General features: G+C 39.3%; 1 protein-coding gene across 10 annotated transcripts in view; it reads left to right on the top strand.

Moving 5' to 3' along the window:
- The window catches only part of BCLAF1 (BCL2 associated transcription factor 1), a 34,654-nt gene extending 13,417 nt beyond the window's left edge, over positions 1 to 21,237 (top strand). For 3 of the 10 annotated variants that reach the window (XM_073337403.2, XM_073337404.2, XM_073337402.2), the window contains exons 5-12: positions 28 to 699; positions 824 to 993; positions 3,819 to 3,924; positions 4,868 to 4,952; positions 5,580 to 5,755; positions 6,904 to 7,084; positions 10,332 to 10,478; positions 12,517 to 12,884. In XM_073337403.2, coding sequence (XP_073193504.1) covers positions 28 to 699; positions 824 to 993; positions 3,819 to 3,924; positions 4,868 to 4,952; positions 5,580 to 5,755; positions 6,904 to 7,084; positions 10,332 to 10,478; positions 12,517 to 12,756 — 1,777 coding nt within the window. In that variant the 3' untranslated portion in view covers positions 12,757 to 12,884. The other 7 variants (XR_012158058.2, XR_012158059.2, XR_012158057.2 and 4 more) reach the window with 7 other exon arrangements.
- The last annotated feature ends 4,185 nt before the right edge of the window (positions 21,238 to 25,422 follow it).

Genomic DNA, 25,422 nt, shown 5'->3' with positions numbered 1-25,422 from the left:
TACCATCCTCTTCTTTGCTATCCACAGGTACACAGATGAAGAGTCTAGAGTATACCTGCTTGATAGGGGTAATACCAGGGAGAAAGAGGCCCAGAAGGAGAGAGGATCAGAAAAAGGGAGGACAGAGGGAGAAAGGGAATGGGAGGATCAGGAAGCTTTAGATTATTTCATTGGTAAGGATGCTGGGAAGCAAAAGTTTAGTGACTCTGAAGGGGAGGAGACAGAGGAGACAGAGGATTATGGACAGTTCAGAAAATCTGTCCTCGCAGATCAGGGTAAAAATTTTGCTACTGCATCTCACCGGAATGCTGAGGAGGAAGGAACCAAATACAAATCTAAAATTTCAATGAAGGGCAATAGAGAGAGTGATGGATTTAGAGAAGACAAGAGTTATAAACTTAAAGAGACTGGCTATGTAGTGGAAAGGCCTAGTGCAACAAAAGATAAGCACAAGGAAGACGACAAAAGTTCTGAGAGAATAATGGTGAAGAAAGAAACTCAGTCACCTGAGCAGGTAAAGTCTGAAAAGCTCAAAGAACTCTTTGATTACAGTCCCCCTCTACACAAGAATCTGGATGCGAGAGAAAAATCCACCTTCCGAGAGGAGAGCCCACTTAGGATCAAAATGATAGCCAGTGACTCCCATCGTCCTGAAGTTAAGCTCAAAATGGCACCGGTACCTCTTGATGATTCCAATAGGTAAATTATCCCAATTTACAGTACAGAGTTTACCAGAGTTCCTCACCCACGTACAGAGTTTACCGAGACATTATTTAAACCACTGGTTTCTTTTGTCTCTCTTTTTCTTGTTGATGCATTTTAGACCAGCTTCCTTGACTAAAGACAGGCTGCTTGCTAGTACGCTTGTCCATTCTGTCAAGAAGGAGCAAGAGTTCCGATCCATCTTTGACCACATTAAGTTGCCACAGGCCAGCAAAAGCACGTCAGAGTCATTTATTCAGCACATTGTGTCTTTGGTTCATCATGTCAAAGGTATGTACTCAGTTTACCACAGCAAATACCAGTATCAGCATTTAGAAAAATGGTCAATTACAGATAAACCTGCTTAATGTCACTAGTGAAGAGACAACTCAATTCTCCGTTTCTTCATACTGATTTATTCACATTTTTTTTTGCCTTTTGAGAAGAGCTCATCTTAAAATAACCCCCAAAAAGACTGCACAGCTAGTCCCAGAAAACTATAGCAGTAATACCAATTTTGTATATTTTGATAAACTGTATTATACAGTGAAATAAGCTGTGGACAATTTGTGAATTTTTGCACTCAAGTTTAAATGTTCTGTATTTAATAAACTGTATATTGGCCAATGTTTAGATTTCTTTGAGGTTGCTAATTCTCATGTTTAGTGATTGTGATTTCTGTTGGCAAATTACTCTATATAATGTGAAAATTCCATAGAATCCTTTGACTGGGACGTCCCAGTATCACTCTTCAGAAAATATTTTTTTAAAGAATGAAAAGAATAAAAACTATATGCAATAAATATACAAAAATAAAAGTAATGAAATTTCATCTTGTTTTCATTCTTTATTTGGCAGTTTATGTGACACCGGAGCATAAAATTTCATACTTGGCCACTTGGCACTGTCCAAATTCATCCCTCTTAAATGAATTATTTACTAATTCTTTTCTGATTGAGCAACAGTTATTACCATTCATTATCATTAGGCTAAATCAGTTCATTGGGAAGCATCCCAGTAAAGAGGGATGATTTCCTATGTCACGATTAAGCATAAAATACTCTGCAGGCTCATTAGTCAGAGACTCAGTATTGTCTGAAGGAGTACAGTCCTTTTGTCTGACGTGTGAGGACATTTACAGAGTTTCTGAAATGAGCACCAACTTTTTTTGTTAGCAAAGCACTTCTTATTTGTTGCCAAACATATGTCGTCTTCGTCATCTTGCTTAATGAACTAATAAAGACAATAGACCTTGATGATGAAAATTGTTGGTGTTTCACAACAGAAGAGGGAATTGAGTTTCTTAAATTTCCTAGACTAAGAGCCACCTGATCAGATGACCAATTTTAATTTAACCGTAGTTATGCATTCATTATTAAGATACTTTAGATGTGCTAAATTGATGTGCTGAACATCCAAAAAAGTGCTACATAATAAATAGCTAGAGGGGCCAAGGCTTGGTACTTTTCTGAAATTTGAGTTGGTTGCAAACTAAGTATTTTTGCAAAGAGGATTTGTAGAGCAGTTACAAAGGTTGTTTAATAAAATAATCCTTTGCTAATTACTAGCTGACTACATATTGACATTTGAAACCAAAGTATCTGTTCTCTTTTTGATATGTCAGGGATTTAGAGCTTGATCCTACACTGAAGTCAGTGGCAAAGCTCCCATTGACCTACATGGTGCAGAACTGGGGCCTAAAGGGGGCATTGTTTCTAAATCTCTTGCATGTTGATGAATGAATAGATGACTTAAACTGTCTCTGTAAATGTGATAGGTGGAGTTTAACATCTGGCTGGGAAATGTAACTGTTTATCAACCAGTCTGTGGCCAAGTTATTTGATGTGTGTATACCATATTTTGTTTCTAAAACTTGTAGCCTTTCTGCACACTTCAAAATTACTTTTTTGTGATCAGATTTTAGTAACTTTTCTTTTTTTTAAAGAACTGAAGTTTTGATTCATTATTGGTGTGATGCAACTGGTCTGAACAGCTCTTTATTAATATAGAGCTGAAAATGCCCAGTGATGTTTTCTTTTTCATTGTAACTAGGTCCTGGAATGTGTTTTGAAATGGCAAAATCCATGTTACAAAAGTAAAATAGCTGTTGAAAGATACAGATGCAAAAACAGGCAAAGTTGAACCTTCTGTCTTCCTGGCAAAAATGGCATAAAAAATGAGTTGCTAGCTCAAATTCCTGGGTTTGATGGAATTATGATTGAGGCACTACCCTTGTAGTGGCCGTTTCAAGTTTTAATGATTGGTTATGAGACATGTGCTGGATGTTGGGCGGTAAGTTGATACAGATGTATGTTGACCTGTTAAGCAGATAGCTTGCTTCGTATATAACATTTCATAGTTGATGACTTTATATGTCTTTCTATTTTATATTTAAACATATTTGTTGAGCTGGTCTTTAAAAATTCAGTGTTGCTATTACGAATTTTAACTGTCTCAAAAGCCAAAAGAAAATTTGTTTGTTAGAAAAGCTGTCAGGTTTGCCAAGATGCCAGATGCTTAAATGAATATATTCAGCTGTAGGGCTGTTAATTGACTTCGATAATTTTATCATCTCTGTTTCTAAAGGAAAAGTTGTATTCTTTTAAGAAATACCTTACGTTTAATAAGTCTACATGTAATTCTTGATGCATAAATTGTTTAAATGTTCTGTCAAAACTAATTGTGTTCAGTTAAAAATTTAAATTTATTTGGAAATTCTTTGTTCCCTGCAAATACTGACTCAAAATAACTTCATCTGCTCCTCTGGGCAAAGTGTAAAGAAGGAAACCTAAACAGCTGCTCCTTTTCCTCCGTCAGAGGAAAATGTGTCAGTGAAAAGGGAAGAGTCTGACTCTAATGAGTTTGTGGTACTTGAATTAGTTCTAGTACTAGCAGGGCATACCTGTGAGGAAGCTTGCAGTGGTGTTGTGTGCTGCTATTATCTGCTCGTTGAGGCTACAAGAAGGGTAAGAGTGGGAAAAATCCTCTAACGGATTTGCCTCTTCTGATAAATTTTTTTTTTTTTTGCCTGCTATGTACCTTTCTGTCACGAATGGAAATACTTATGTAGGTGAAATTTAACTAACTAGAGAGAATTTTTCCTCTGTAACCAACAGAACAATACTTCAAGTCAGCTGGAATGACCCTAAATGAGAGGTTCACTGCATATCAAAAAGCTACTGAAGAACATTGCACCCGGCAAAAGAGCCCAGAAATACACAGGTATATGCCAGTTGCATTACTAGATGCTGCTTATGTCAGTGAAATAACAAATTATATTTCTTATAAGAACCCCTACATGCTTTTCTAATTACCTCTGAATTCTTCACCTGAGAGAGGCATGAACTGGTCTGAGCACAGGACTAGGAGCCTGGAACTCTGGATTCTAATCCCAACTCCAGCTGTATATGTGGCTTTGTGGCAAGTCTTTTTGTCTGCCTCAGTATCTCTTTTGGGCTATACTTACCTGCCTCCCATGCAGTATTGAGCCTTAAGTAGTTTGAAGATGGAAAAACACCACTTGCGTGCTTATTATTCTCATATGTGAGCTAGTTCATATTATGACTTCATCATTAACATTTGAACTGCATTAATAATTTACAGCAGTTTGAAAATAAAAATCTGAGCTGCATTAGTGCCTGAAAGGTAAGCAAAGGTAGGGCATATGTATATGATTGCTAACCATTGGAATTAGTTATAAAAGGCTGCATACCTTATTTTGAGTATATGTTACATGTCTGAGGTTAAATATACTGTCTCTATAGTCAATATTCTGCATCAAAGAAATACTTTTGAACTATTTTTTTATTTTCTACTTTTAAAAGGATGTTATTAACTGCTGTTTAGCGTAAGGTAGTTTTAACGAGTTGATCACTTTTACAGAGCTCTTGAAATACATAACCCATTAAGGCTTTTACATCTTTAAAAATAGGGGAAAAGCAAAATGTCATAATTGCATATGTTATTGGGCAAAACCAGATTTTTAATTATCTGAATAGGTTTAAAGGGATTATAGGGAACTAATACTGTAAATAAAAAGATCATGCTACTGAAAAATAGAGTAGTTCTTGATTTCTTCGTTTTCTCAGACGTCCAAAAGAAACACAGGAAGCCATAAATGATCCCCTGAATCTATGGCTAGACACTTTTTTTATTTTACATTTAGGAGGATTGACATCTCTCCAACTGCCCTGAGGAAGCATACCCGTTTAGCAGGTGAAGAGAGAGTCTTTAAAGAAGAAAGTCAAAAAGTAGGTTCTGAGTTAATATTAAATTGATATTCTAGATTTAGTAAAATAATGTGTATTTCCTTTTGAGTCTAAACTTCAAGGTGGAGTATTTTTCTTTTGATTTGTATTTATAGCCCAAAGAGTATTTGGAACTAGACTATTTCTCATCTCTGGCCTTGGACAAAATATGTTAGATTCCTTCCAGTTTTCCTGATTTTGTAGCACTTAGCCGATCCAAGGACTAGAAATCAAGAAAACAGCTCATTTGCAGATGTTGTAGCTGAATTAATCAGATGCAGTTTATGCTGTCCTAATAACATAGTTCTTCAGAATAAGTTGTACTAAATATTAATCTACCCACACAAACCTGACAGTTCGCTTGTAAAAATAGATCTCCCTGGTGATTTGGTGGAACATCTTCTCGGAAGCTAAATTCCTAGATAGTTTTAAAAAATCATCAGGCATAGACATAAAAGTCAAACAACTTTCTGTCATTAAAAATCAACTAAATGTTCTGAAGAATGTTGAAACTAGGCAAACTATTATTTCTTTAGAAATTTGGAGATAGAGTAAACGGGAGACCAACTTCTATCTCTTCTGGATTTTTCCATTTTAAAATGCTGTTCCTGAAATCTGTTCCTTTCACAGGGAGATAAAAAATTAAGATGCGATTCTGCTGATCTTCGGCACGACATTGACCGTCGTAGAAAAGAGCGAAGTAAAGAACGAGGGGACTCTAAAGGTTCCAGGGAAAGCAGTGGATCAAGAAAGCAGGAGAAAACTCCAAAAGATTACAAGGATTACAAACCTTACAAAGATGACAGGTAAATACTTGAACTTTCTAAGTAGGTTTTTTAGTTTCTAATTAGCCTTTTGTAATTGTAAGCTTAATTGCTTTCAATTTTCACTGTGTAATGGAACATTTAAATTTAAACAATTAAAATTATTTGTTTTACAGCAAAAATGTATTATCTGTCTTTTACACGGCTTATGGTGGATGAGGACAAAAACTTTGGAATAGCAAGCTAACACTGAAAAAAAAATGACAAATTAATCTGTCCTATTATCCAGGCTACATCAGGAGGTTGGACTTCAATGCAGTACATTTCTGTAAACAGTTTGTGTAAGAACTTTGGTTCGTTATGCTTGATTCCGCACTTTTTCAACTCATAACACCCAGAGTATGAGGAGAATTACTGATATCTAGGTTTAACATGGGTGAGAAGGGAGACGTATTTATTTTTCTAAAGCCAGTGGGCTGTTTTTAAGGAACAATGTTAGTTTTTAATAGTTATGTTTCAGTGGATACTTTATAGCTGTGGTAAGAGATATTTCAGGTATGACCTATTGGGTGTTGTATTAAAATCTTGTAAATTGTGTCAAAACACTGCCAATATGGGGTTACTGAATACAGAGTCTTGCATTAGGTTTTTTTTTTTTCTGTCTTGCTTTACACTGGGTATATGATGGATTTTACTTGTGCTTCATTTTTCCCATTTACTTTCTGCCTCTGGTATCCACACTGTCATCCACTGGCTAGTTTTATACTGGTATCCACATAGGGATGCCCAAAATATATCTGCTATTTTCAACAATATGTGGAAACTCAATTAACTTAAAATTTATAACTTTTGCTCTAAGGGTTTTCCTCCCTTCTTCTTTCACTTTTGCTACCCCCAAAATGGCAGTTAAATAGGCCACTCTTCGTTGAATCAAAAACCAGAGAAGTAATTTTGCAGTCTACTGGTTTCCAACTAATTAGCAATAGTATTTGCACAATATATTTTAAAGATATGGAAGGAGGATGAAAAGTGAAATGATACTCCACCTTAAAATCTGAAGTACATATTTTATGGATGATTTATAACCTGAGGGGGAAGTAGCTTTTACATAAACAGAGACCTCCTTTAGTGTAGCATGCTACAGGGTATCTATTTTTAAAACAGCACAAAGTATGTTTTTTATTTTTCAGTAAACAAAAAAGAGAGCAAGACCGTTCTCGATCTTCCTCATCTTCATCCCCGTCTTCTGCCTCATCCAGTTCACGAGAAGAAAAAGATGGCAAGAAAGAAAGAGATGAAGAGTTCAAAACCCACCATGAGCAGAAAGAATATTCAGGTTTTACAGGAGTCAGCAGGCCGAGAGGCACCTTTGTAAGTCTTTCTCTGCTCCCTCCAAAACTATTGTTACCTTAAAGCAGTGTTAGGTAATTTGCATGACTCTAGGATCCATTTTCAAAATATTAAGATGTGCAGTGTTTTATTTTAGAAGTATCATGTTGAAACATGCAAACTATTGTGTGCTGTTCAGAATTGCTTGGATCTAAATGTGTTTATTCAAACCAGCTAAAAATGAAAAAAGGTAACTAACAATAGTTTAACAAGCTGACGTGTCTAATAGGGTAGTACTTCTTTTGGTTAATTATTCAGAATAACAAGTTTCAAACACTTTCATATTATGGACCACAGCAGAAGTGAGAAACCTTTTTTCTAGACAACTCTCCTTCCAAGACTTCCCTCACAGCAACAATAGCAATGGATTACAGAGAAGAGTCTTATCAGGACAGTAGCAGAGACAAGAAAAAACCCCAAATCCTTGTTAATGCTAGGGGTGTGGCTGCTTAGTTATTTCTTGCTACTTTGTATCTGTGCAGTTGGTTTCTTTTACTTGGGGCAGGATTTTAAATGTACTAATATCAATTTATTAAGACTATATTTTGCTATTTGTTGCCTGTAATCCCCAGTGCTTCCAGTTTTTCCAGGTCACTTTGCAGTTTGGTTCTGCCCATCTGTGTTTGCTACCCCTTCCATTTTGTTGTTGTTCACAAACTCGTGCATGGCTGAATTTATACCCCTGACGGAGCCTTGAAGCAGCTGTGCTGGGGAAAGCAGGGCTGCTTGCTTTTGTTTGTTAGTGTTTCTCTGAATGTCCTGGACTGGACTACAGGCAGCAGCAAAGCTAACTGGTTGAAGGCTGGAAGGTGGTTAGCATTGTGATTTGGAAATGTGTTGACCAAAGTCCACAGACAGTGGTTTTAAAATTCACTACTCAATAAAATGATGTAAACAGCATGTTAATGTAGTTCATTGATCCTAAACTGAAAAATGTGCAAACACCAGTGAGGACCAAGAAACAGTAAAAAAGACCTCTAGAAATTAGGAACATAGGCAGGAAGTAACCGTTAGGAGCTATAGCTTTGAACATTGCAAGCTACGTCTTGAAAAATTCCAAACATACAGATTCTTTGGGAGGGAGTAACTAAACTATCCTGATGACTCCTTCATGTAACCTGTGAGACTGAATCAGTTATGCTGAAAGAGACAATAGATTAGACATAAACAAGCAATGTTATATGACTACAAAAATGGCCAGTGCAACTTTCAGCTGCATATAAAATGGCATCAAAGTGGGTTGCTAATATGCCTTCTCTATACAACTGTGGTGTGCTGCACATGCAACACTATTCAGTTCTAGGCACCTCCTGGTTCAAAAGAGAACAATAAAAATATTCACAGGGTTGATTTTATAAGGAAAGATTAAAAAAATTAAATATGTATAGTTCTGCTACAAAATGACTAAAAGGGACATAAGTCAACAAGTACGTGGATGGTGTAATCTCCAAGGGCAAAGAGGAGTTCAGCATGATACATAGGTATATAGCTAGGAATAATGGGATAAAATTGAAAGGGAAAATTAGGGCTGAAAATCAGTAAACTCTTCCACAGTCTAATATCTTACTAACAGGAAGAGTTTCCTAATAAAACTTGTAGATGCTTCAGGGCTTGCTAATCTTAAAACTAAATTGGACAAATGTACTGGAAGAAACATTGCAGCATATGTAATTTAGGTAGGGAGATGTGCTGGTAATTGAATGGGTCTCTGACATGCCTGATTTCTGATGGTTGTATAGTAACAACTTGCAGGATGCTTTAAATGAGAAATAATGGCACTCCTTACTGATTTACCCTTTTAGACAGTAGTATTTATATATAGGCTTATTGACCAACCCAAGACTATTGTGACAAGAGATATCTAGACAGGCCTGACAGATTAGCTTGCACCTTCTGTCTACAATCATAAACTAGATCGTATCATTTTTTACCAGTACAGGTAAAGTGAAATGTCTTTGTCCTCTAGTTTAGTAGGCTATTCCAGGTCATGGTTTTTATTTTGGATAAAAAAAACTTTTTAATTTGCAACCAAATCTTCCCTTTTGTGTTCAGGGCTATTATGGTATAGCCTGGCTGGCTGGCTGGCCATAAAGGAGTAGATTTGCTTAGGTGCAAACTCAAAGATGCCTATGCAACAAAAACCATGACTGAGATTTCCACTAGCAGGTTGCAGTATATATTTACAAAATGAGAGAGAGACACACATTTTATATAATGTAAACCCATAAACATAATGAAAGCATTCATATCTGCTCGTCTGTCAGAGTGAATAGCCTGCAGCCACATTTTCTGATCTTACTTTTACAGTCCCTTAAAGGTTCTTCATACGAGCTCTTCCCAGACTAAAAAGGGAGCTGTCTTTATGCTAAAAGTCTCCCCCTCTTTTTCTGTCATGCCCTGAAACAGGTAGGCCCACAACAGTAGCATGATTTTGGGCTATATTACCTAGACTGCCTTGTAATGTAGGATTACTAAAATAGCCACCATAGCCCAACTCATATGATTGATGGAATATCAGCCTCTGGAATTAGCTGACTTGGGCTTTGATCTTAGCAACCTTCTGTTTCCCAAATGCTATTTTCTCCTCCACAGTGATAGTGTCCCCTGTCATACTGTAATTTTTCAATGAAGAGGAATCAGAGGATATCAGAGGCCAAAGTATTTCCTAAATTTATGCATTTACTCATATATATATATATATATATATTCCAGATTACCTTTCTAAAAACCCCCACTTCTGTTTCTGTTCAGTCATCTTTAATATTATATATTCAACACTTTCCAAATTATCATTTTCAAAAGTCTCCTTTTTAGTTTGTTGCTTTCAGTGTCTTGATAAGTCTTGTGAATCCTCACCTGGTCTGTTTAGTCTAATTCTATTCAGAGATAATTAGTATTAAATTGTCCATGTCTCATGTTCTTTTCTGCACTCCTCCCCTCTTTTTGGTCAATCAGTTCCCTCAATTTCACATTATGGGTAAACATACTAAAAATCCCCTAAACATATTTGAATGCACTTCAGCTGAATAGAGAGGATTGTTAGCTCAAAGTGAACACTTAGTACATTAGACTTAAAGTATTTACATGTGAAGTCTTAAACTGCTGTTTTATGTTTATGTATTAAGGAAAGAATACAGAAATAACATTTTGGTTAATACAGTTGAACTTGAATATTTGCTTTGTGACTATATGCATATTGATTAAATACATAAACATTTTGGTTAATCAGTTTCGAATTAGGGGCAGAGGAAGAGCCAGAGGAGTTTTTGCTGGAACAAATATTGGTCCCAGCAACTCAAATGCTACTTTTCAAAAGAGACCGAAGGAAGAGGAGTGGGATCCTGAATATACCCCAAAAAGCAAGAAATACTTCTTGGTGGGTGATGGAAAACTTATATATAATGCATGCATCTTTTATCAAAGCATATTTTATAACTGATGTTAAAGAGGCGGTGTCTATGTGCATGCTGCTTCTGTGCTGGTGGCTGTCAATGACTGGTGGCTGTCAATGACTGGTGGCTGTCAATGACTTTAAAGTCAATGACTTTAGCATATTATTACTGTGAGAGCATCAGGGTCCTAGTTGGCCCAGTACCTGCTTCCCTTCTATCCCTCTGCAGCAGAATGGTGGGCAACAGTAGCAGGTCACTTCAGAGAGGACATCCCCCACCATGCCTGCTTTTTTCCCATATTTAGGGTGGCAAATGAGGAAGAGTGACAACCTACCACGCCCAGCCTAAAATGTTAAAGCAAACACACCCAGACCTCCCAAACCAACTCGAGTGTTTTTTCCCCCCCAGTGGATTTAAAGCAGACACTGATGCTTGGTGCCTCAGCTGTGCCTGAGAGTCCTGCAAAAGTGGTGTGGCATGAGTAGATGGCAGCATACAATATGGCGGGGGGGTGGGGGAGGCGGCGCGGCACACATGGATTGTAGTGAGATGCATTAAAATACTCTGACATCTGTTAAATATTACTTTCCCATACTGGTATCAAAAGAAGGGTAGTTAAGATCATTGACCAAGATATTTCTTACTTAACTTGTTGAATATGCAGCCTCTCTTCTGCTTGTGCTGCTTAATCTCTCTTTATTAAGTGGATTTTCAAATGATAATAAAATACTAATGGTAAAAATTACAAGTCCATTTCTGATAAACTTTCTACATTTGTATAGTGATATCTGAACTTTAGTCAGTAAATTACTATAGAGTAATAAAAAGTTTTATACGGGAATATCTCCACCAATAATTCTGGAAGGAATTTTAATGGGCTTAGGCAAGAGGAACTTTGGTGTTGTTTCTTCACTGCACTCTTTTGGGGTCCCTTAGAATACTTTAGCTTTGTTTCTTCCTCATAGAAGGGATTAACAGTTTTTATATATGAAACCTAGGGCCTCTGCTCTTATCTCATACAAGTAAACCTGAATATCCCCACCTCCCAAAAAATCCAAATCTGTTTTTGACATTTGAACGTGGTCTCCTATCCAAAACTTGATTACAAAACATTAATTTTTTATTAAGGTTCAGAAGACTTATACAATTTGGATTTACCTGTAAGCCTTATTTTCTAGTCAAGCACTAATGGAAGATGTCTTGTCATCCTCAGTAGTAGCACTAAATTCCGAGGGTTAAGCACTTTTTCAAATAATGTTACAAATACTGAATGGGGGAAAACTGCATTATTAAAATCACATCACAATGTGATATTACTATACAATGAGGTAGGTTCTCAGAGTGCTACATTTGTTATCACTTTTGCTTAAAAGAAACCACTTCGGCCTTTCTAGAATATGAAATAAGATTTTTGTGATATTAAAATAAAATTAGTAAAACTAAAAGTTTGTAGTAAGAGAGAGGCTAGAGGAATTTGCCTATTAATTAGTAGTCAGCTTCTGCTTTTCATTTGTGTGGAAGCTATTGAGCCACCCCTCTCTCTTTTGCATACTGCCACCAGCAGCAGGATCTATCAGGTAGCATGTGAAAGGCAGTACTTCCAACCGTCGCAGAAGATTGTGAAAATAGAGTGGCATGGTTAAAGCTGGTAAATTTCATTAAATAACTGGTTTATTGCCCATCTTTTAAGTGGAGGTTTTGAGTCGTCCCACATAGGTCAAGACCTCTTAGATATGATTCTTCACAAATAAATGAAGACTTGGTAATTTCTAAAACTGTATTTCAAATGTTTGTTTACAGTATGAGGACAAACCTTATCAATTATAAAATATAGGTTAAACGGTGGGTGTAAACTACTAGAATATTCCCTGGAAAACCTCTTGTACAGATTCTATATAAAACACACTTGATAGTGCATTGAATTTAAGGTGCCTACATGTTATGGTAATAGGTGCATTACAAATGTCTAAGAACGTTGTTCATTTAACTCATCCTTGTTCTGTTTGACCTATGTTACCATAGCATGATGACAGAGATGATGGTGTGGATTATTGGGCCAAAAGAGGAAGAGGCCGTGGCACTTTCCAGCGTGGCAGAGGGCGGTTTAACTTCAAAAAATCAGGTAGCAGTCCAAAGTGGACACATGACAAATACCAAGGGGATGGGCTTGTGGAAGATGAAGAAGAAACAATGGAAAATAATGAAGAAAAGGACAGACGCAAAGAAGAAAAGGTAGAAAATTCTGGCTTGTCGGTGAATTGAAGAACAGATTTCCTTCCTCACCATACCCTAAGTGATAAAATTGACAAAATAGTTTTCATTTAAAAATTATTTTCATGCATCTGCGGTAATGGACAAATGGGGGCAACTCATCCTTATTTTCTTTATTTCTACAGGAGTAATGTGAAGAAAAATTCCAGCTGAAAAAGCAGCCCTTGCACCACCCACACAGCATTTTTAATATTTTTTTGTCGTCAAATGAATGTAAGCATTTTACTTAAATTTTACTGTTTAAAAGTAGTTTAGAGGGATTGTTTTTTGTTTTAAGCCTTTAGAGATCTTGATATAGTAAACTGTATGTTGACGATCGTACAGGTAGAAAGTAAAATGATATTTGTAATTATCAACTTTTAAGAACTTTTACTGTCTGTTATATACAATGTAATTCTGCTCTGTCCAAAAGATACAGTCAAGTGCAACTCAAAAGTTTTGATTCTCCCCTGACGCTGTGTTTTATTCTGAAGTAAACTTATAGCTCTGCATACCTGAAATCTTGGAAGAGCATTTTTTAAAAAAAAAGTTAGTACTACTCAGTCTCAATCACAATGGAATTAGTGTTTTTCTTAGACGGAATGAACCAGAGCAAAGTCTGTTGTGTTTTGCCACCCATCCAAAAGTAGTGTTAAAAGATTGCTGCCTTAAGCCAGTCTTTTTTATAAAAGCACTTTTCACAGTGAACAGACTGAAATGAAATGTATTTGAAAATAGTCTTCTAGCTTGCTACAGCAGTCCTAACCATAGCTTGATGGGAACTGTAGTACAAGACTAATGCAGATGACTTTCTGTTTTAATAACTGCAGAAAACTTGCTGTGGATCATATTTGAGAGCTAAAGTATTTCAGTATCCCTTAAAATGAATGTGGATGGAGATGTATACAAACATGTATTAACATTGTCATACATTCACATTTCTAGACCACCCCCACGATGGGAGCTCTCTTCTGAACAGATCTAAATATGACAAGTATAGCTGTAGCATAACAGGTGCTACGTTTCTCCGTCCATATACCGCTACTGGGGAAATGCCTCAACTGTTTGTGCAACAGCCCAAAAAGTAGCTTGACTTCTATACACTGTAACCGGAAGATTTGTCCTACATTCCAAATGCATGTTCCATTTTTGCATATGACAGAACAAGGTAAACCACTAGTGGGAAAAGAGTTACTTTTAAGAAAATCTGTTTAGTATATTTCAGACTTTGCATGCATAATGTATGAAGTCTTCTGAATGGAGCACTAGTTGCTAGCTTAAAACTTTTCAAGCACAGTGAATAACACAAAATGACACTCTCAAGACTACGTTTTGAAGAGTTTTAATTGGTGACTTGTGGGTTACCAATAGAAAGTTTTAGTCAAAAAGTTTGTGGCATTATTAATCCAGCTGCCCTATGTGTCAGTCTTTGTTCCAGTTCATAAAACTGCCTTTTCAATTTCTTTACATGGGCTTTCCTCTTCAGGTAAATATTCTGATAAGTGTGAATTCTCTATTAAGTTTACAGTCTTATATGGAATAAAAATCTAAAAGTTTTTAAAAGGATGAAATGTTAGAATTTGTGCCTTACTGCTCTAAACATCTTACAGAAACTTGAACATTTTAATGTAAGCTGAAACAGGTTAAAGATACCAGTGATAAGTTCTAAAACACATCAACGTTTGAAAAACACACTGAGGCACTAAACTTCAAATTGAAGCTAACTTGCTATTAGATTTTAAGATCATTAACAAGTTAAAACTGTAAGAGCTTTTTCATTTAATTCTCTAAAGTTGAGACTTACCTCCTTTCCAGCCTTGCATATAATCACTTGAGCTTCTAGCTCTTTTGTCGCAGCAAAAGCAAAAGCTAAGGATTAAAAAAAGGTTATGCAATTTTAAAAATAATCTTATTACTACTAGATTGAGGATGCAAGTTCAAAATGCTGTGTTTGTGTGCATTTTGTTAAAGCAAAGCAAGTTGTAACGCTGAAATGTAAAAGTGGAACTAGCAGTAAAGTATTAAATGGAGGCTTTCAAACCATTTCAGCTATGTTGTTTATAACATAGCCTGCTTAATTCCATAAATACCGGGCTTGAAAAGTTTCCTGCAAACCTACAAACCAGAAGTAAAATGATGGTCAAAAGAAGGATAGCTCAGTGGTTTGAGCATTGGCCTGCGAAACCCAGGGTTGTGAGTTCAATCCTTGAGGGGACTATTTAGGGATTTGGGGCAAAACTTGGGGATTGGTCCTGCTTTGAGCAGGGGGTTGGACTAGATGACCTCCTGAGGTCCCTTCCAATCCTGATATTCTATGAAGGCTTGTAAAAGCTTTATTTGTATCAAGGCTCACCCATTTCTAGGATAATATAGTAGCACACACTTAGGACTTGGCTACACTTGCAAGTTAGAGCGCATTAAAGCAGCCCTGGGCGCCCTTACTCCTGAGGTGTCCACGCTGGCAAGGCATGCAGAGTGCCTGGACTCTGCAGCTGGAGCACTCCTGGTAATCCACCTCCACGAGAAGCATAAAGCTTGCTGCGCCCTGGCTGAAACGAGATGTTGCATTACTATGCTGTGATTGGCCTCCAGAAACGTCCCATAATCCTTTGAAGTCAAGTGGCCACTCTTCTCATTGTTTTGAAATTGGCCGCAGGAATGCGGATATAGACAAATTAGAGGATTGGGCCAAAAGAAATATGATAAGGTTCAACAAGGACAAGTGCAGCATGCACTGCTATAGACTAGGGACCGAGTGGCTAGGCAGCAGTTCTGCAGAAAAGGACCTAGGGGTTACAGTGGACAAGAAGCTGGCTATGAGTCAGCAGTGTGCCCCTGTTGCCAAGAAGGCTAACGGCATTTTGGGCTGTATAAGTAGGAGCATTGCCAGCAGATCGAGGGACGTGATCATTCCCCTCTATTTGACACTGGTGAGGCCTCATCTGGAGTACTGTGTCCAGTTTTGGGCCCCATGCTACAAGGAGGATGTGGAAAAATTGGAAAGAGACCAGCAGAGGGCAACAAAAATGATTAGGGAGCTGGAGCACATGACTTATGAGGAGAGGCTGAGGGAACTGGGGTTATTTTGTCTGCAGAGAGAAGAATGAGGGGGTATTTGATAGCTGCTTTCAACTACCTGAAAGGGGATTCCAAAGGGGATGGATCTAGATTGTTCTCAGTGGTGGCAGATGACAGAACAAGGAACAATGGTCTCAAGTTGCAGTGGGGGTGGTTTAGGTTGGATGTTAGGAAAAACTTTTTCGCTAGGAGGGTGGTAAAGCACTGGAATGGGTTACCTAGGCAGGTGGTGGAATCTCCTTCCTTAGAGGTTTTTAAGGTCAGGCTTGACAAAGCCCTGGCTGGGATGATTTAGTTGGGGATTGGTCCTGCTTTGAGCAGGGGGTTGGACTAGATGACCTCCTGAGGTCCCTTCCAACCCTGAGATTCTATGATACCCCTTTCAAAGCTCCATTTGTCACAGCCTACATGCTGGTCTGCTCCGGGACAAAGCAAACCATTAGTGTGGAATGCTGCTGTTGTGAGGGGATTAGGGGGGGTCTGTTGCTGTCTGAACTTACAAGACAGCATGCTGACATGCTCTCAGCCCCCAAAACACAGTCTCTCCCCCAACATACATACAACACACTCCCTGTCACGCTTCACCCCACCACCACCCATTTGAAAAGCACATTGCAGCTGCTTTCACACTGGGATAGCTACCACAATGCACCACTCTTTGTGGCGTTGCAAAGCTGCTAATGTGGCCATGCCAGCCAGCATGCTTGCAGCTGACAGTGTAACACATGGCAGCATTTTCCCTGTAGTCTCCGAAGGCTGGTTTAATTCCCAGCGCTGTACATCTGCAAGTGTAGCCAAGCCCTAAGTAATATAGAAGTCTGTTTATATAAGTGTTTTAAGTGATGTGGAAGCCAGTAGTATCTGGAGAGTTTCATAGTAGGATGTATAAGATCTACACCAACTTAAAGATGTTAGAGCTAGTGTGAAATACAGATCTCAGTACTGTAGTATGGGCGGGGTGCACTATGTCTCAGCATAGAATCTAGTTGGCTAATTTATTAAGCAAACCTTCCATCTGAAAAGGACAATACCCTCTCTTCTTACAAACCCAGTTGTGTGGATGTTTATGGTCCAACTTTTTTTGCTTAATTCCCTTCTTAGTGGGACTTATTTTTATTGCTAAGAATCTCCTGTTAAAACTATAATAAGAATATTAAGTGTAATGGAGACAGGGAGGTAAGTCTGAAAACAATGGATCATGTTATAATGTCATTTATTTATGTGTCACATGTAATGTTTCATAAGCAGTGTAGTTCTAGGTGGCTTAATGAAATTTCATAACCAGAAACAACAAGCACCAAATGCTACAGAACTCTGGCCCACCATCAAGTGCCCAGTATGAGCATCCCTGCTCTAGAGTAATGAGCATCTTCAGTTTTCCTTCTGCTCAGAAAGCTAGGAGTAAAATTGCATATTTAACTTGGTCATTTTCCCACCCCCACATTCATAATCTAGGACTTATTTGTTTAAATGCAAAGATGGTTGGTAGCTAAGACATTAAATACAGGATATATTTCAATAGGAAATTCTACCATGAAAAGTGTGTGCACAGGGAAGCTATATAGTAAGTTGATTAACATGAAGGCATTTCTTTTGCAATTGGAGCCTAGAAAAGAACTTGTTCAGAAACAGATAAATGTAAGTGATCAAACAAGACGCTTAAGCTGTCTAATACGACTTCTCGAACTGAAATTACATATAAATAGCACTATTTCTGAAGATTCTATCAAGTTAATGCTGTCATACTGTACTTCACTCTGCCCTGGAATATCATACCCTCTTTCTAAAAGAAACTATAGGAACACCACATACTGCTTATTACACATGTTCTTGCAACAGTCCGCTCCCCACAAGATGATCTCTGCTCCATTTGTCACCTTATTGGCAACAATGGTAATAAGAGCATAGATACTACATATCTAATTTTGCTAATGTAAATAGGGAGAGTTGAGGGAGGGGAAAGGATGGCTCTGCTTCACAGGTCTTGGTAAAAAGGTTAAACTTTCAATTTGTTTACATCTTTTTGAAGGGAAGTAGTGGAATGAGTGTTATAGTTCAGTAAATATTTGAATCATTAGCGTAACTAAAAGATTGGGCATTCTACTCCATTAGTGCTCTGGTAATTTGTAGAAATTTCAGACAAACCTTACCTCTGTTACAAGATCTGATTTTACTCTGACTTCAGAGACGACTGAAATGTAAAACTGATTTACTCCTCTGACTTTCAACAAAACTTCTTCACACAGACTTCTGGTATGCTAAAGTAGAGGGAATGAGAGGAGTAATGGAAAAACAACAATCAAACTGAGTTCAGTATTCAGAAACTAGTATCCCAGAGTTCACCCTGATAATTAACAATTAATGTGAATCTAAAACTCAAAGAAGGCAGCTAGAAACAAGTCAGTGGGGGTAGACTTGGACTTGTACTATAAGAAAACTGAATACTTGTATTGTAACAAATCTAAGTAATTTGATCCAACAGCCTAGTTGTTAGGCACTTGATAGTATTTGAATTTCAGTTGGGTCATCTAGGCACTACTGTTAAGTGGGCTGCTTGCTGCCTTATATCCATAGCATGAGAATGTCTGCCTAAAGGGATTTATGAACTTAAATAGATCAGATCGGAGAAAGCATTATCTCCGTTTTACAGAAAGGAAACTGGCACAGTGACTTGCCCAAGGTTGCAAAGTAAGTCGGTGCAAAGTTAGGAATTGAATTCAGATCTTCTGAATCCCTGTCTATTATCATAACATCCTTCCTCTATTTGGACCAGCCTGAGAGTTAGATAACAGAAGCCTACTGCCCTTGCGTATGTGAATGGAGCTGCCCACTACCAGTCTGAAGAAAGTATTTCTGGATTACAGAATAGATAGGAAGTGGCAAATTATTCTGTGACCTGACCTCTCTAGAAACTTTTTAAATGGACATTCTCCTAGAGATTTCAGTTGCAGATTCCCTTGGAGAACCCACATGAGAAATTACACAATTAAAATTAGGAATGGTGATATAAAGACAATTATTTGAGCTTGCATAAAAGGCACTGAATAAAGCTTAAATTCCTATCACATTATCTAGTCCTTCATGAAGAGTAATGGTCTTTGCATTCTTGTTGGAACTGTTAAGTTGTGCTTTGAACTTTTTATTGGATACTTCTGGAGTACCTGTTTGGCTGATACGAGGAGTATTCAGTGCATTTTGTATTTGTCTTCAACTTCTAGAAAGAGAATCATTGGGATCACATCTACAGGAAAAGTAGTAAGAATTATCTAGTTTCTTTCCTACTAGAGCCTTTTTGTTGCTACATTGAATTTTGAATTAAGGTAGACCAGTCTGGATGAGTTAGTGGTGGACAACACTGACACAACAGTTTAATAAAGCCAGAATTGCTTCCTCTCCTATAACACCACAGAGAGGCTATTCTATTGAGGAGACATCTGGGGTATTTTTTCCCATTCCAGACTTAGAGGCAGGATCTTGCAAATTTTCTCTCCAGGAACCAACTCCAAGATCCTTTCAGTGTTTATTTTGCATTCAGCTCCCCAATCTTCTTGGGGGGTGGAAAGTAAAATGGACAGTACTATGCAGCTCTTTTGCTTACTGGAAACTTCAATTCTTTCTGCTCTGTAAACTCCAGCTGCTTTGGGAATTGCCCCTGCCCCAAACCCCACCCCAAATAGCTCGGGGAGGCCTGAGCCATAAACTGCTCTGCTGCTACTACCCCCTTTAACCATTATTGGTGGCTTGCTAGCTTTGATTTGCCACATCCCAAAGCGGCTTTTCAAATGCTGCCAACAGTTGAACTGCAGGCTGCAGTAGGCTTCAGCCTCCCTTGCGTACTGCCACGTTTGGAAACATCTCCCATCTTAACTATGGTGCCCACAGCTTAGCTAGTACAGTTTTTGGTCAGAATTCTTTATTTGGGTCTGGGTCTTGTCTTCTAGAAGCAGTGATGTCTTGTCATCTTTAGCAGAAGAGGGAGATGCCGTCGTCCCTCTTTTGCTCTTTACTTCAGTGTATGGAGACTGCTGAAGCTACATTCAGCTTCAGATGTAATGTCTCTGCTTCCACCTCATATAGAAACTGCATGCTCCATCTGAGGCTAGTTTTCAATTCCCTTTCTGGCTCTTCTTCCCATCCTGGATAAAAGGGAGGAGGATTTTCTGTTCAATTGGATCTCCCCAGCCTGCTGAATAAGAGAGAAGAAAATCTCTCCTGGATGTAGCGTTGACCAGAATAGCAATGGATGATGGTTTTTGGGCATAGGTTGCTTCTAAGGCCCTGCACTCCTGTCTGAACCCAGGAAGAAATCATGCTCAATACTCTGTTCTCTTCCACTTAGCTTCAAGATCAAAGTGTCTTTGAATGAAACCAAGTAAACTGATTTTCTGAACTTTTATATGGGTGTGTATTATCTTACTGCTACTTTGTTTACTTTAAAAGGACTCTTTTCTTCTGTCCCTCCAATCATTTCCTAGCACATTCTTCAGTTTTAGGCATATGAAGACAACCTCATACGATGCTGGAGACTACTAAACACCAGTCTGCAATATTGATCACCAGCTTCCTCATTCATTACAGGTCAGATGACTCAGCTCATGAATTCAATACTTTGAAGATTGAAAATAATGAAATAGCTAATCTTATATACAAACATGCTGAGATGCCCTGCCCACCTTCCAGAAGTGTCTAAATTCTCTTGCTTGATAAGTCCATCCACATTTAACATCCAGTCCCTTTTGCTAGCCACATCCTCACTCATACAGTTTTAATCCTTCCACATCCTAACTCTCTAACTTATTCCCTAATAGGCATAAGAACCTTGATGTTAATTTCCTTTTAACTTCTTAAAGTTTTCATTCACAAATTGAAACTAGGGCCTGGTGTATTTCAAGTATTAAAACTTACACTTTGTTCTTTAAAATACATGAGTAAGTTTAAAATGCTAGAACTTGAAAGAATGCCATAGATTTTTTTTTTAATTGTATTAATCCTGGTCATAGCTTAGAAGTTGCAAACTCAGACCTTTTACCTTTCTTCAAGTTCTCCAACCTTTCAGTCATGCCACAGTTGTTTGTTCTACAGTAGAACCCCATGTTACGAACACCTGGGGAATGTAGGTTGTTCGTAACTCTGAACAAAAAAACTTTCAAAAGTTTACAACTGAACATTGACTTAATTCATCTTTGAAACTTTACTATGCAGAAGTAAAATTATGCTTTCCCTTTTTTAGTAGTTTACATTTAACACAGTACTGTACTTTATTTGCCTTTTTTTTTTGGTCTCTGCTGTTGTCTGATTGTGTACTTCCAGTTCCCATGAGGTGTGTGGTTGACTGGTTAGTTGTAACTCTTATGTTCATAACTCTGAGGTCCTATGTAATTGCATAATTGGAAGAACTCTCTGAAAGAAAATAAAGTGCCTGCAAAATTGATGGAAAATATTTTGAATGCTAACAGTTTGCAAACAAAGGCTTTTACTTAAGACTGGCAATGTGGACAATGCAGAATTTCTTTATACCTTAAAATTTGAAATTCATCTTGTTACAGGAGTCAGATTGCAGAAATAAAGTTCTGCTACTTTGACTAACTGACCAATAACACTTATGCAGCAGGGTGACATTTGTTTAATAGTAATTTATTAAATTAACTCATATTAATGGTCCATGCAAAAGGTTAAGTGATGCAAGAATGACTGGGTGGGAAGGTTCCATGCTATCACTGGTAGAGAAATTTCTGGACCTCATGGGTGTCTCCTCTTTCTCCAGTCATTCATGCTAGCATATAACAAGTAAGCATCTGATGATGTGCAGAAGAAAGAGACCTGCCTTATCCAGATCCAAGTTTAAATGACAGGCTCGCAGAATCATTGACCTAATATATACTGCAGTAGGTATGAGAACATGGACTTCAAAATCAGCCCCAGGAAATAGTGGTTGATTTGTTCCCCTACCCCACTTCTTCCATACACAAATAGAGATGAAAGACTATAAAATGAGAAACAAGATGATGAGAATGAAGCATATAAGCATAATGTAGGGACTATCTCCCGTTGCTGTATTAGTTCCTTATTACATTCTTGTTAAAACACCAGATCAAAACAAACCCCACAAATTGAAGCCTCCCTGCTGAGCTCCTGAATACACTTAAACCTGTAAGATTTTAAAAAGGCAATTTATGTGCTAGTGACAAGAATATTTCATCTCTCATCCAAGATCTTCATTATGCATCACAAATTAAAGGGGATTAATCCTGTCTAAGAAAACAAAGTGTTACATGGCCTCATAAATCACTAAGAAAGCTGAGAAGTTCTCAAACAAGTGATTCTTCCTATATAACCTTCCACATCTTCTCCAAGCCATAAATAGGAAACTGTTTCTAGGTTATACTCTCCAAGTAACATTGGTGGCAGTAGGTGCTACGTATTGCTCCATCAGGGCACATAATTGGAAGCAGAAAGGTAGTATGGTAAGGAAATAAGTGAGCATTGAAAGGACTGCACTAGGAATGAAGAATATTTTCACAAAGTGGTACACAAGTTACATGCTGTAGTACCATCAACGATGCACACAATCTCAGCAAAATCATACTGTCTTCATCAAAAACGAACATGTAGTAACAGCTAACGCCAGTTTTAATTAGCTGTGGATTATCTGTTTTGGTGAATAGCTGACTTTTTTTTTTTTAAAGTGACATTAAAATTGTATGACATGTTTACTTAGTGTGACACCTAAAATGACTACAAATCTGAAAAAAATACATAGCATGCTCCATCCGAGAACATGGAGCAAGCATTTTTTACAGATTAATACAGATTCATTTATTTGCATCTGGGCAAAATAAAGCACCTCCCCTAAACATACTGGACTTCCACAGCAACAGTTCTGCTACATCTTTTAAACAAAGTCAGGGAAATTTACAGTAGTTAAGTGTTCAGCTACCAATTCACTAAATACTGTCATTTGATTGTAACTCGGAGGTGGGCAAACTACAGCTCGTAGGCCACATCCGGCCTGCTGGACTGTTCTGCCTGGCCCCTGAGCTCCGGGCTGGGGAGGCTAGCCCCTGGCCCCTCCCCTGCTGGTCCCACCTCCCCCACAGCTACACTGCTGCGTGGGCAGTGTTCTGGGCGGCAGGCTGTGCACTGATGCAGGGCAGTGCAGCAGCGTGTCTGGCTCTGGCCTGGCGGCGTGGCTGCCAGTCATGCTGCTCTGAGAGGCATGGTAAGGGGGCCGGGGCCTAGGGGAGTTGGATAAGGGGCTGGGGGGTCTTGGGTGGCAGTCAGGAGACCCAAGAGGAGAAGGCGGGTGGTGGTGGTCGGGGACTCTCTCCTCCGGGGGACTGAGTCATCTATCTGCTGCCCTGACCGGGAAAACCGAGAAGTCTGCTGCTTGCCAGGGGCTAAGATTCGCGACGTGACGGAGAGACTGCCGAGACTCATCAAGCCCTCGGATCGCTACCCCTTCCTGCTTCTCCACGTGGGCACCAATGATACTGCCAAGAATGACCTTGAGCGGATCACTGTGGACTATGTGGCTCTAGGAAGAAGGATAAAGGAGTTGGAGGCGCAAGTGGTGTTCTCGTCCATCCTCCCTGTGGAAGGAAAAGGCCTAGGTAGGGACCGTCGAATCATGGAAGTCAACGAATGGCTACGCAGGTGGTGTCGGAGAGAAGGCTTTGGATTCTTTGACCATGGGATGGTGTTCCATGAAGGAGGAGTGCTGGGCAGAGACGGGCTCCATCTTACGAAGAGAGGGAAGAGCATCTTTGCCAGCAGGCTGGCTAACCTAGTGAGAAGGGCTTTAAACTAGGTTCACCGGGGGAAGGAGACCAAAGCCCTGAGGTAAGTGGGAAAGCGGGATACCGGGAGGATACACAGGCAGGAATGTCTGTGAGGGGAGGGCTTCTGCCTCATACTGGGAATGAGGGGCGATCAACAGGTTATCTCAAGTGCTTATATACAAATGCACAAAGCCTTGGAAACAAGCAGGGAGAACTGGAGGTCCTGGTGATGTCAAGGAACTATGACGTGATCGGAATAACAGAGACTTGGTGGGATAACTCACATGACTGGAGTACTGTCATGGGGCAGGGATAGCTCAGTGGTTTGAGCATTGGCCTGCTAAACCCAGGGTTGTGAGTTCAATCCTTGAGGGGGCCATTTAGAGATCTGGGCCAAAAACTGGGGATTGGTCCTGCTTTGAGCAGGGGGTTGGACTAGATGACCTCCTGAGGTCCCTTCCAACCCTGATATTCTATGATTCTATGATTCTCCATGGTTATAAACTGTTCAGGAAGGACAGGCAGGGCAGAAAAGGTGGGGGAGTAGCACTGTATGTAAGGGAGCAGTATGACTGCTCAGAGCTCCGGTACGAAACTGCAGAAAAACCTGAGTGTCTCTGGATTAAGTTTAGAAGTGTGTGCAACAAAAGTGATGTAGTGGTGGGAGTCTGCTATAGACCACCGGACCAGGGGGATGAGGTAGATGAGGCTTTCTTCCGGCAGCTCACGGAAGCTACTAGATCGCATGCCCTGATTCTCATGGGTGACTTTAATTTTCCTGATATCTGCTGGGAGAGCAATACAGCGGTGCATAGACAATCCAGGAAGTTTTTGGAAAGCGTAGGGGACAATTTCCTGGCGCAAGTGCTAGAGGAGCCAACTGGGGGGGCGCTTTTCTTGACCTGCTGCTCACAAACCGGGAAGAATTAGTGGGGGAAGCAAAAGTGGATGGGAATCTGGGAGGCAGTGACCATGAGTTGGTTGAGTTCAGGATCCTGACGCAGGGAAGAAAGGTAAGCAGCAGGATACGGACCCTGGACTTCAGGAAAGCAGACTTCGACTCCCTCAGGGAACGGATGGCCAGGATCCCCTGGGGGACTAACTTGAAGGGGAAAGGAGTCCAGGAGAGCTGGCTGTATTTCAAGGAATCCCTGTTGAGGTTACAGGGACAAACCATCCCAATGAGTCGAAAGAATAGTAAATATGGCAGGCGACCAGCTTGGCTTAATGGTGAAATCCTAGCGGATCTTAAACATAAAAAAGAAGCTTACAAGAAGTGGAAGGTTGGACTTATGACCAGGGAAGAGTATAAAAATATTGCTCGGGCATGTAGGAATGATATCAGGAGGGCCAAATCGCACCTGGAGCTGCGGCTAGCCAGAGATGTTAAGAGTAACAAGAAGGGTTTCTTCAGGTATGTTGGCAACAAGAAGAAAGCCAAGGAAAGTGTGGGCCCCTTACTGAATGAGGGAGGCAACCTAGTGACAGAGGATGTGGAAAAAGCTAATGTACTCAATGATTTTTTTGCCTCTGTTTTCACTAACAAGGTCAGCTCCCAGACTGCTGCGCTGGGCATCACAAAATGGGGAAGAGACGGCCAGCCCTCTGTGGAGATAGAGGTGGTTAGGGACTATTTAGAAAAGCTGGACGTGCACAAGTCCATGGGGCCGGAAGAGTTGCATCCGAGAGTGCTGAAGGAATTGGCGGCTGTGATTGCAGAGCCATTGGCCATTATCTTTGAAAACTCGTGGCGAACTGGGAAGGTCCCGGATGACTGGAAAAAGGCTAATGTAGTGCCAATCTTTAAAAAAGGGAAGGAGGA

The sequence above is a fragment of the Lepidochelys kempii genome, chromosome 3 (genome assembly GCF_965140285.1).
Source record: "Lepidochelys kempii isolate rLepKem1 chromosome 3, rLepKem1.hap1, whole genome shotgun sequence".
Lineage (NCBI taxonomy): Eukaryota > Metazoa > Chordata > Testudines > Cheloniidae > Lepidochelys > Lepidochelys kempii.
This window is presented reverse-complemented; position numbering and strand designations above follow the sequence as displayed.